At 57.6% G+C, this 12,107-nt stretch overlaps 1 protein-coding gene across 2 annotated transcripts in view; it reads right to left on the reverse strand.

Moving 5' to 3' along the window:
• Positions 1 to 1,161: 1,161 nt before the first annotated feature.
• WNT3 (Wnt family member 3) overlaps positions 1,162 to 12,107 on the reverse strand; it is a 47,561-nt gene continuing 36,615 nt past the window's right edge. Inside the window, exons 2-5 of one of the 2 annotated variants that reach the window (XM_059149539.1) lie at positions 11,657 to 11,898; positions 7,868 to 8,133; positions 6,701 to 7,176; positions 1,162 to 3,288 (exon numbers count right to left, since the gene is read on the reverse strand). In XM_059149539.1, coding sequence (XP_059005522.1) covers positions 3,153 to 3,288; positions 6,701 to 7,176; positions 7,868 to 8,133; positions 11,657 to 11,898 — 1,120 coding nt within the window. In that variant the 3' untranslated portion in view covers positions 1,162 to 3,152. Of the gene's footprint in view, positions 3,289 to 6,688; positions 7,177 to 7,867; positions 8,134 to 11,656; positions 11,899 to 12,107 lie in introns of both variants that reach the window. The other variant, XM_059149540.1, reaches the window with a different exon arrangement.

A 12,107-nucleotide genomic window follows, 5' to 3' on the forward strand; every position in this document is an offset into this window, starting at 1 on the left:
AAAAAAAGAAAGAAAGAAAAGAAAAGTACTCAGGATATTGGGAGAGACAAGTATTAGTTTTATGCCAGAGCAAAGTACAAGGTGAGCCAGGCTGTGAGATACGGAGATTTCTGTCTACGCTCCATGTCCAATAACTTATGCAGCCAGCACAACCATTTTTTGTGGTTTAAACTTTTCAGGGACTAAACACAGACACATCAGGGGCACAATAAAGTTCATGAACTTCTAGTCGCCGTTCCTAATTAAGGTTCGAGGTCTGAATGGAGCACAAGGCAGCCCAGCGCCAGCACCCAGGGCAGGCTGCTTTATTTTTATGTTGTTTTTGTCTCTGCAGTGAGATGAGTAAGATTTGCTCCTGATAAAGGTAAATCAGGAGAAAGAGAAAGAAAAGGAAAGCGTTTTAGCTGTGCCACATCAACCGAAGGTGACATTTTATGGGTCGGTGTGAAGACCAAAGGGCGGTCTATTGTCATAAAACCGAGTTATTGCCCCTCATCATCGAGAGAGCATCGCTTGCGAGCTTCAGGTGAGTCCTTTTGAAGCAGCAGTCCGAGAAGAGAACGCCCCTCCCACAGCGTGCCCACTGCTGGGTCCTTTCTGCCCAACCTCCAACAATAACACCTGTCCCAGGCCACCCGGAGGCCAAGGCAGACCATTTCTTCTTCCAGACCGACCTACCCTTTCTATAGCCAAGCTAGCAGGAGGGGAAGCCATTTCCAGTCAGGTTTCATTTTCAATAGAGCAAATCCTATTTTCCCAATAAATGGAGTTGAAAACATCGGTGAGGAAAGGATTAACCAACCCCGTGGGCTGCTGGCCTTGTGCCACATCTTTTGAGTGTCTGTGACATTCATTTGTGCAGTGGAAATGCTAGTCTATGAAAGGAATTACTGCCCAAACCGCTTACTTCCAAACCTAGGAATTACTTGTCAGATGTTGACTTAGAACAAGGTAAGCCTGTACGAAAGTCCTATAGTAGATGAGACCCACTATCCATGATGTCTGAGATGATCCTGCTTAGAGAACAGAGGAAATGGCTTTATTCTGGACCACTCACTTCAGGGTGCAAGTTGAGGCCACCACATCCAGAAATCCGATATTCGCAACCTCCTGAGCGTTAATCTGGAAACCCCACACATTGTACAATGTATCCATTTCAAGTTTACCTTCTCTTTAATGACTTAACAGAAAAAAACTGCATGATGAAATAGATTTTCTCCAAATATATATATATTTATATAATATATAATCTTAGTTAACTCAAAGGTATATACATTGTATAATAAATAATATTTATAAAAAGAGACTTTTTGAATATAAAATCAAAAAGATCAACAACTTCTACAACTTTTTACAAAACTTTGGATACAGCAGGTCGGTAGGAAGTTTCGGTTGGATACTATTACCTGACTACTACAATGTGCTCAGTGTACTATTATTAAATAATTACTTGTCAGCTACTTGAATACGCCCCAGAAACATGACTTTATCACTTTTAATATAGAATACATAGATATGAAAAGACTGTTCTGAACATTTGTATCCGTTCTGCTGAAATAATTCTCACATAAAGCAAGCATTATCCGGTTGACATGATTGAAAACTTTTCAGTCTAAAGTGAGATGGGGAGGGGCATTTCGGACTCTCCGGACTGGGGATGGGGACGTGTATCTGTAGCCGGGCTCGTTGCCCGCAGATTCCAGAGTGCGGGCACGGTTTCTAGACGGTCTTGGCAAACCTGCCTGAGTGGAGCAGGAAGATCACTTGACCCAGCAGCTGAGGTCAGTGTTAGACCAAAGAGAGAAGAGAGTAAAGAAAGGAAGAAACATCTCTTTTCCCGTCCCTACCCCTGCCGCCTCTCTTCTTCCTGATTCTCCCTAAGACAGAGCTGTGGCCTGGGTTGGTGCTGTCCGATCCGCTGGCCTCTCCGTTCAGGACTCTTGAGAGGACCTGGTGGAGCACGGGGAGCTCAGCGGAGAGAGAGGTTTTACCGGAGGGAGCAAGTGACTGCTTGCCCGCCTTCGAACACCCCCTCCAGATCCTTGGGAACTGCGTGGACTGGCGGGCTCTCTGTGCACAGGTGAGGCCGGCAGGTGTGTGTTAAAGAACTCTGCGCTTCTCTTTTACCCGCACGGGCCAAAGGAGGGAAAGGAGGCCGGAAGACAGGTCTTTATCAGAGAGGGAACTAAGGAGCCGTGTTATTCTCCCTAGCTACAAGTCACCAAGTTGGAACATCAGGAATCGGCTGCTGCTCTGACTCTGACCCTTTGTCTGATTTCTACCCAGGCACCCTAGACTCCCCAGCTGCTCTCCCGGGCGTTGTTTGGGTGGAGAATCTGCCAGTGAGCAGGGCAGGGAGGGAGTGAATGGCCCCTTCTAAGGATACCGCTTCTTTCTTTAGGAAGCCCATTGGAGCTGCAGAAGGCTCACTACCCCCTAAACATAACCTATTTACATCGGTTCATCAAAAAAAAAAAAAAAAAAAAAAAGCCCCCAAGCCCTGCCCTGCATTCCTGGTAGACAGCGCGGAAGGGGAGCAGGAGACTGGGAGCTGGGACTGCGGTTCACAAGGGCCTCGTGTGCGGAACAGCGCTGCCGAGGAAGCGAGACTGAGAACAAGACACAGCTGCTCTTCCAACAGCCTGCCAGGCCACCCAGCGCTCCTGGTGCTTCAGGACTCCCAAGCCCAACCTCCAACCCGACAATTGCTTTGGGCCTCCCTCCCACTGGATCCTAGCTAACCCTATGGCTTTCGTGAGAATGTGGAGGTCTATCAGATCTGAGCAGGAGGAGACAGAGAAAAGGAGACTGCTGGGCTCTGTCCTACTTCATAACGCCCACCGCACAGGCATCTTGCATGGCACCAGGAGACGCCGTCTGGAAACAGAGTCTTGCCCCAGCCGAGGTCTTCACCACCAGGCAGAGAGCTCACGGCAGCCCAGCCTGTTCTGTCGGAGTAGAATTTTTTTTTCCATTTTTATTTTCTTTAACATGTGCAAAGATAAGCCTGGGGTCTGTTCCTATCAGACCCTGGAGAACTAAAAAGAAAGCCCCTTCGTTAAAAACCACACACCATCCACAGCAGGGTGAGAAATTTAAGAGAGAGGGGGAGGGAGGCCTCCCCGGCAGCGGGCAGCTCGGGTCCAGGTCATTTACCGCACGGGCGTCTGGCAACAGTCCGGGTTCCTGGCTGCCTGGTGCTGAGGGCTGCGCCCGGCTCCAGGTCCTGCTTTCCCATGGGACTTCGGTGAATCTGCCCAGCCACACACTTCACCCGTTCCCAGTGCCCTTTGGAAAACAAAGAGGGAGAATCAGACCCGTAATCCCTTTCTCGGAGGAACCGCCCATTGGGGTGCCGAGATTAGAGGCTGCGGAGGGGAGAGCTCGTTTCTCCTGTACTCGGGGGCAAGGGGGAACTCAAGGGGCTTTCCTGCGCCCCCTCCTCGGCTCTGGGGGCCTGCTGCTGAGGGAGAGTGCGGGATTTAAACAGGATCAGGAGGGCTTGGGCCACCACTGACTGGGACCCAAACCCTACCTGCCCCACCTTCTGGCCAGGAGCTCGGACAGAGACCCCCAGGCAGGAGTCCACCTTGTAGAGCGACTGAAGGCCTCTCCGGTCCAGGGCCCCATTCCCTGCTAGAGTTGACGTGGGCACTGTGCTTTTCTGTCCCACCAGTGGCTTAATAATGAGCCGTCTACACAGGAGCACGGCTATTTAATTAACTATGAATAATTCCTTCCCAGGGGAGCACCAGTGTGTACCTCTTACTCATTTATGTATTTACATCTCACCAAGGACTAGAGGCCCAAAGCACTTTCATGGGCATTCCCAACCAACTTCCCATTTCCGGGCTATGGACAGGGCCAGTGGAAGAGTATTACACTGGGGCAGAACCGGAGCCTCAGCAAGACTAAGCGGACACGTCCCAAGGTTTTGTGGCAAGTTAGTGACAGATCCAGCACTTGGGGCCAGCCAGACCCCCTGCCTCTTGTCCAGAGAGAGCCCCTTCGCAACATCTGAACAACAAGGAAGATGCCTGGTCCTTGCAAGGTAGGCAATCGACCATTAGCATGAGACACTGGACAGAAGCCACAGGCAATGGAAAAGGTGTTTTCCCCACCAGGGAAGGACTGGGAATCTCCTCGTGGCATAAAGCCGTTTTGACTGGGGCTCCCCACTGAGTGTGTGGAAGGCATATGTCCCTGTCAGCCTGTCTCCAAGGCTCCCATGTTGCCTGCAGTGTCTTTGTGGATGAAGGGAGGAGAGAGGTAACCGGGTCTCAGCCAGTCTGGGGCCTGTGGTTCAAGACCAAGCACCATGCCTGGAGAACGTCAATCACGGAGGTCAGCTCTGCCTGGTCCCGGGAATCTTTGCTGCCTCCTTGGACCATGAACCAGGCCCAGCCCCGGGGCTATCCAGCCTCTGGTCCACACAACCACCCCTCTGTTCTCAGATGAGGGAACTGGGGCGCAGAGAGGCTCCCCAGCCTGCCCCACATCACTCAACAAGTTGAAAATGTGTCCAAAGGGTACCATGTGGGGAGAGTCCTCCACTTGTCCCAGAGCAAGGGCTCCAGAGTGCCCAGAGCAGAAGGGCTCAGGGCCCCGATCTGCCTAAATAAGGCATCTGAGACCATGTGTCTAAGACTGGAGAAAATAGCACTGTCCTTCAGAAATGGGAGCAAAGAGAGCTGAGGATGTATTAATTCCTCCTAGGATCAGCACTAATTACACGGGTGGCAGGCAGGAGAGTTTTCCAGAGACTCCCTCCGCTGGTTGGCAGATGGCTTCTCTTGGCGGCCTCCCCCAACCCTGCCCTGAGAGAGGAGGCGCCAGAACACCTACTTGCTTCTACAGCCCCAGCAAGACCCACACGGGAAGTTCAAGGTCCCTATCCTAGCAATGGGTCCGCCATTAGTGCTCTGGCATCCTAATTCCCCTTCAGCTGCCCCCCAGTCCTGCTTGGGGACCCCACACGGGCTCCGGCCACAGTGGCCACGCTACACTGAGCCCATGAATGCATTCATATTCGTGGATTTTTTTCTCTGTGAGAAGCAGGAAATGAAACTCGCCCAGGCGATGTCACCCTCACGTCTCAGCTCTCTTGACGGCAGTTATCACTCCCAATTAGTATCAGATTCGGACAAGCATTCACTTCTGGTAGCTCCCTGGGGCCTCATGAAACTTCTGTTAGGCTCCCGACGCCCCAGAACGGGTGAGGAAACTAGACTTCGGGCTTCCGGGGCCAGTACCTGGCAGAGCTGGGCCACCTGCGTCCCCTCTCCACCGGCCACACGGCGCCCACTCAGACACGAACAAAGCCATGCCTCTGGCTGCCTTTCTGGACCCTGTCCCTGCCAGGTCCTAACTCGAGCTCCACTGAGGGGCCTCCCAGAGGGACTCACCCAGAGCTGTCCCCAGGATGTGGGGGCCTCCACACCGCAGAGAGGCCCGACCCCATCCCCAGGCCCACACAGTGTGGACCGGAGCCACCAGCTCCGAGGTGCCCTCCGTGGAGCTGTGTGACCCGGTGGGGTGCTCGCTCCTGCCCTGCTCCAGGGGGATAACCCAGGCAGGTTTATTCTTCACAATGAACCAAGCAAGGTATGTTCTTCACAATGAACCAAGCATGGTCCCCATGGCTCCTCCAGGGAGGAAGATAGATAAGGAGGCAGATCTATAAAAACTCTCTTGTTGGGGTCCCCCAGCTGGCAGGTGGTGGCTGTTGGACCAGGGCTCACGCCTTTATATACTAGGCTCCTTCTCAGGTAGAGAAAAGGGAGAGAGGGCACAGTGGCCTCGGACCTTCCAGCTCCCAGACTCCAGGACCACCTTACATCAGTCCTGACCTATGCTGGGGACCGATGGCTCCAAGGGCCAGGCACCGTGTCTCCCACGCAGGCCACCTCTTGGAAGCTTGGGAACATAACCCACTGGCCTTTGATCCCTTGATTACTCACCACCACCACTCTGAACTTGAATCCCTCCTCCTCCTCCCCATCCCCTTCCATAAACTCGGTGAGAGCGCCCCCGCTCCACCCAAGCTTTAGATCTGTCAGGATATGGGCTGATACACCGCTTCCCCCACCCACCTCCTCAAGGTCAGTAGGATTTATGCTTGTGCAAAAACTTGCCCTCAAAGTTCAGGGTGGATGCAAAATGACTCTGCCCCGGGGTGAAAGAGAGAGGATCTTTGGCCTATTATTTCAACTATTTCAACCCCCTCGTTTTAGGGTAAGAAAACTGAGGCCCATGGAAATGAAATAACAGGAACTTAGGGACTTTCTGGAACAGGGCAGAGTTGAGACCAGAAGTCAGGTGTCCTGGCTTCCAGCCCCCCAATATCCCTCCTCTGGCTCAGCCTCCAGATGCTCAGTAATGATGGCCAGTGGCCATGCAAACACCAGACCTGGCTCATAATTTAGTAACTTGTATACAAACATTAGTCAATTTCATGCAGTCTTGCGTGCACATGCTCAGCTGGTATCCGTACTTTGCGTAATCCACCCAAAGCTGCCCAGGGACCATCCCCACAGATGCTCAAGGAAATCCTGGCTTCCTGCTTCGGCCGTGGAAACTTGGGTGTCTTGGGACAGCTCAGAAAGAGAAGTGGATTAGTCAGGAAGAGGAGCTGGGAGAAAAGGGTCCCTGTCCCAAGGCCCTGCAGCCGCCCTGCCCGCAGCCTTACCTGGCTCCCTACTTGCAGGTGTGCACATCGTAGATGCGGACGCACTCCTGGCAGCTCACGTAGCAGCACCAGTGGAAGATGCAGTGGCATTTCTCCTTCCGCTTCTCCGTCCTCGTGTTGTGGCCGCGGCCACAGCACAGCAGGTCGCAGCCATCGATGCCGTGGGAGGTGACATTGCAAGTCCGGTCCCTGGTGCCAAAGGAGCCCGTCTCAGGGTTGGGCTCGCAGAAGTTGGGGGAGTTCTCGTAGTAGACCAGGTCCCTCTCGGTGGGCGGCTTGAACAGCGCATACTTGGCACGGAGGGTCTCCACCCAGCCGCGGGATTCACGGTGCTTCTCCACCACCATCTCCGAGGCACTGTCGTACTTGTCCTTGAGGAAGTCGCCGATTGCGCGGAAGTCGGGTTGGGCCCACCAGCAGGTCTTGACCTCGCAGCTGCCGGACAGCCCGTGGCACTTGCACTTGAGGTGCATGTGGTCCAGGATGGTCTGGGGAAGAGGAGTAGCTGCTGGCCCCCAGCACAACCTCACCCGGGAGCACATCTAGGCCCTCCCGCTCTGCCCCCACCCACCCCATCCCTGGAACCTTCTCTATTTCTACTTGGGGGTCAGGAAGAAAACAGATTGGAGCTGAGGTATGGACCTAAAGAATGATGACCATTGTTTCCCTCCCCCTTCATAGCCCAAGCATTGGCAGAAATCGCAGCCATTTCTCAAAGCTGTAGGAGATAGGGATTGTGAACCCCATTTAATAGATGGGGAAACTGAGGCCGGGAGCTTAAGTGACTTGCCCTAGGTCAAACAACCAGAGGAAGCTGTGGAGGCTGAATTCAAAGTCAGGCCCTCCCGTCTTCATGGTCCTGCCTGGGCAGCCCAAGTGCACCAGATGGGCTGGCGGGGACCTGCTCCATGGGGTCTGCCTCACTCCTGAGCTGACACATCCCCTGGCAGGCACAGATGGGGAACAGCCCAGAGAGAAAGGGTGAACAGGACGGGTGATTGTGGGGGTGGGGTGGGGGCCAAAGTTCTGCCAAGGGGAAAGAGGAGAGTAGGGAGCCCGGGATGCACGAGGGCCACTGGAAGGGCAAGGTGGGGCGGGGGCGAGGCCAGGCAGGAAAGGCAGGGACACGGTCTGCAAAGGGGTACCAGGCAGGGTCGGGCGAGGGCAGCCGCAGCTCACCGTGCGGCCCGCCTCGTTGTTGTGCTTGTTCATGGCCGAGCGTGCGTCTGGCCTGTTCTCGCGCGCGTCTGCGAACTCCCGGGACACGAGCACCCCGAAGTCGGCGTCCTCGCTGCAGCCGCCCCACTTCCAGCCCTCGCCAGGCGGCCCTTTGTGGTGCGAGTCGCAGCCGCAGATGGTGGAGGTGCCCTCAGCACAGGAGCGCGTGACGGCGAAGGCCACACCGGCAGAGGCGATGGCGTGCACGAAGGCCGACTCGCGGGTGGCTGCGGAGAGGGCAAGGCTCAGGCGGGGTCCTGCCTCGACCTCCCCAGCCGGGAAGAAGGGCTCGCCAGCCCCGAGGAAAGAGGGAGGAGTCGAGGTACTCTTCCCACCCACTTTGGCTGGCCCAGCCTCTGAGGTATCCCCACTTTACAGATGAGCAAACTGAGGCAGAGGGCAGCTAACTGATTAACCCAGGGCCCCAATACCAGGTACTGGTCAGAGCCAAGCCTGTCAGAAGCAGGGGCAGAAACTGTAGCTCTGGCCGGTTGCTTTAGAGGTGAGGTGGTCCTGCTTCATCCTGGCCCCAGGCCCCCTACCCTCTACCTGCCCCAACTCCAGAGACTGCAGCACAGGCCTGAGCCCTCCCCATCCTGAGAGGGCCTGGGGCCTGCAGGAGGGAAGCCTGGGAACCTACTGCCTAAACTACCCAAGTCCACCCCATCCCCCACCTAGATGCACTTGGGCAGACCCTTTCCTTTTCTGAGCTTCAGTTACCCTCTTTGTAAAACGGGTAAAACTTCCCTTTGCCACCAGAGCTCCTGACCAGGAGGAGAGTGGACCCAGTCCCATGCCCACTCCCTGCCATGAGGGGAGAATTCTTTGAAGGAAGAGGAGAACTTCTCAGGGGTGTCCCCCAACTTCAGGATCCTGATCACCACCTTTGGGCGCTCAGTATGCACCATATTCTGCCCTTCAGGTTCTTGATCTTATTTAATCCTCTTAACTAAGAGCAGAAAGTCTTAACACAGGCCCATTCTACAGATGCAAACATTGAGGATTAGAGGGCCAAGGCCTGGGAGACCTGCAGCCCAACTCTCCGGACAGGCGAGGAACCCAGGTTGGGCGGTGACCCGCCTGAGGCCACGCAGGCCGGCTGGAAGCCAGAGCTCCCATGCCAGATGCTGAGGGGGATCACCGCTCTGCACAGCCGGGAAGCGGGGTAGCCTCGCGGGCCACCTGCGGAGGAGCCGCCCGACCCGCTTCCACGGACGCCCCGCCGCCGCACCGAGCCCGCGCCGCCCAGGCGGACTGAGACCGGGGGTGGCCGAAGCCCAAGGCTCCGGTCCCTCCCCTCACCCCAATACCTCCCCAACGCCGCCCGGCTCTCCTCGCCCCCGTTCCGGCTCCCGCCCTCCCCGAGGCGCCCGGGAGCGGCGGCGGCGCCGAGGGCCAGCGTCTCGCTTCCGGCCGGGCGCGCGGTCTCTCGGGGCGGCGGCGGCGCCCGGACCCCGGGCCGCGCTCGGTTCCCAGCCCCGGGGACGCGGGGGCGGCGGGGGCGGGGCGGGGATTAGCCTGGGAGCGGCGCTGACAGCCCCGCTGTGCCGGTCCCCGTCCGGCGGGGCCCGCTGGGCCGCTCAATCCGCCTTTGTTCGCGCGGTGTCACACCGCATTACCCGCATAATGCGGCCGCCGGGCCCGGGCCGCCGGGCCGGCCGCCACCGCGTAGCAACGGGCGTCTCCCGCGGCCGGGCCGCGCCCCCGGCCCCGGCGCCGGCCCGCGAAATCCCCATTGAAGCGGCGCCCCCCGCCCCCGCGCCGCGCCGAATGGCCAGAGGGCGTGTGAATGGCGCGGCGGCCGCAGCGGGCGCGGGGCCGGGCCGCGCGGTGGGGGGCGGCGCTCGGGCCCCTTTCAAGCCGCCTAAGCCCCTCCGGGCCGCCCGCGCCGCCCCGCCCGCGGAACGCGATCCCGGACTCCCCTGCGCCCCGCCGTCGCGGCCCGTCGCCTTCCGGCCGCCGACCCCCGCGGCCTCCGCCCCACGGGTGCCGCGCGAGTCCCCGGCCGGCCGCGGCCCCGCCTCCAGGCTGGCCAGACCGTGGGGAGCCGGTCCCGGGCTCGGCCGGCGGTGCGCGCCCCGGGCAGGGCGCACCCCATCCCCGCGCTCCCGGCTCTCAAAGCGTGTGTGTGTGGCTTGGGGTGGAGTGGGGTGGAGTGGGGTGGGGTCCGGGGGTGCAGAGATGAACGCGTGGCGGCCCGCGCGACGCGGGTGAGGGACTTCTTCCGGACCTTCCTCGGCTTCAAATTCCTCGAGGTTCTGACTTACTACCCAGCTCCCAGCCCCCGCCCAACACAGAACTGCCCTCTTGCAATTCAGAGATGAAGGCAGGTACCAGAACCTACAACGTGATGGAAAACATTTAACACAGGCGTGGATGGGTAATAAGCTCAAAGGCCCGATTTTCATTGCCAAATGTCCCAAGAGGGTAAGAGCGATCAGAAGGCGAGTCTTGCTTTTGGGGAGCGCGTCTAGACGCCAGGCTGTTTGATTAAGCGCTACCTGGCCCGAGGTGGGGCACCGGAAGGCGGTGAGACTGACACACCGGGCAAGATCAGGTTTGAAATGCAAACCGCCGCCACTTGGCCCCAATTAGAGGCCAAACCTTTTATGTAAACAAGGAATAATTAGCTTTGGTAATAGAAGCGTAAACAGAATCATCATCCATTGATTCGCTAATTGGTCTTCTGTCCCTTGACAATGGCCTGTAGGTCAGACAGACCCAGCATACCTGAAGCCCAGGTAAAGGGGGATTGCCTACTAAAAGGTAGGGTTCAGTGCCCCCATCCCCCACTCCCCCCATCAGATCCACCTGGCTCTCAGATACCTTTTCCTTCCGGCTATAAATATAGTTCTTGTAAGAGAAGGGAGGGCCAGGCTCACCAGTTTGGGTGGCAAAGCCCCTGGGGCGGGAGGGTTCAAGTTTCTGCTGAAAGGGAGCAGTGGTCTCAGGAGGCCTGCTGGGGTCATCAAATCCCGGGATGCAGCCATTCCTTAGAGTTGCCCATCTTCAACCCAGAACTCTCCAGCCCCAAAGTCCCCTTCTTGGGAGCAGTCGCCCCCCTCCACCATCTCTCCCGGTCATGCTTGAGGTCAAGTTGTGTGAATGCCATTCATTTCAGGCACCAGCCAGTTAGACTCCTGGTTTGCAGGAGGGCAGGAAAGTTCCCCAGAGGCCAGCCGGCCCTCGAGCCCCTCCAGAGTTGGTGGGCAGATCCCCCATGCAGGGGCATGGGGGCCGGCAGAATCTTTGCACTGAAACGCTTGGGGGCAATGCAATGCCACAAACACCAGTTTCCTCAGTTCCAGAATTTTCTATATGGGTGGGACCTAGAGGTGGTGGTCACCCAAAAGCTAGATTTACATAGCACTTAACACAGTGTTGGGAAAATGTCACAAATGTCCACAACAAAGCCTGCCCCACTCCACTGTGCCAGCCAGGTGTGGGGTGGGGAGGAAGGCCATGGCCTCCTCTGCCGCCCTAGGATCTCAGGATATGGAGCACCTCAAAGCTGCTCAGCCCCCAGCAGCACCCGGGGAAGGTGTGGCAGGCAGGGGGACAGTCTGGGTCAGTCCAGAGAGGGAGTTGACCCGCTTCTGGGGTGGCTGCTGGTCCTGCCCAGCTTTGTGGCCCTCCCCTGGGGACCCTGGGCTGGGAGCTGAGGCATCCTGAGGGGGAAGGGTCACCAGGTCCTCCTCCCCCACCCCCGGCAGCCCCGCCCCCACCTGCTAGCCAGCCCAGAGACAGTACCTTTGTCCAGGACGGGCCCGAAGATGGCCAGGCTGTCGTCTATGGTGGTGCAGTTCCAGCGGCGGCCCCGGAACTGGTGCTGGCACTCCTGGATGCCCAGTTTCACGCCCTCGGCCACACTGGGCATGATCTCGATGTAATTCCGGCAGAAGCGCAGCTGCTTGGGGACCAGGCCTGGGATGGAGCCGCAGAGCAGGGGCTGCGAGCCCAGGGATGTGTATTGCTGGCCCAGGGCCAGGGACCTGCGGGCAGACACAGGGTGGTGGCACATGGCCCATCAGGGGCCCTTTTTCTTCCTCGTGAGCCCTCTGGGGTAGGTGGAGCCATGGAGGGCCCCTGGGTCAGCCCGAACCCAGACCCTCCAGCAAGCTGGTGCCTCAGTGTGCTCCCTGCCCCTGTGGGGCAGATCTCCAGCCCAGCCAGCAGCCCTCTGACGGGGGCATATCTGATG

The sequence above is a fragment of the Mustela lutreola genome, chromosome 15 (assembly GCF_030435805.1).
Source record: "Mustela lutreola isolate mMusLut2 chromosome 15, mMusLut2.pri, whole genome shotgun sequence".
Taxonomy (NCBI): domain Eukaryota; kingdom Metazoa; phylum Chordata; class Mammalia; order Carnivora; family Mustelidae; genus Mustela; species Mustela lutreola.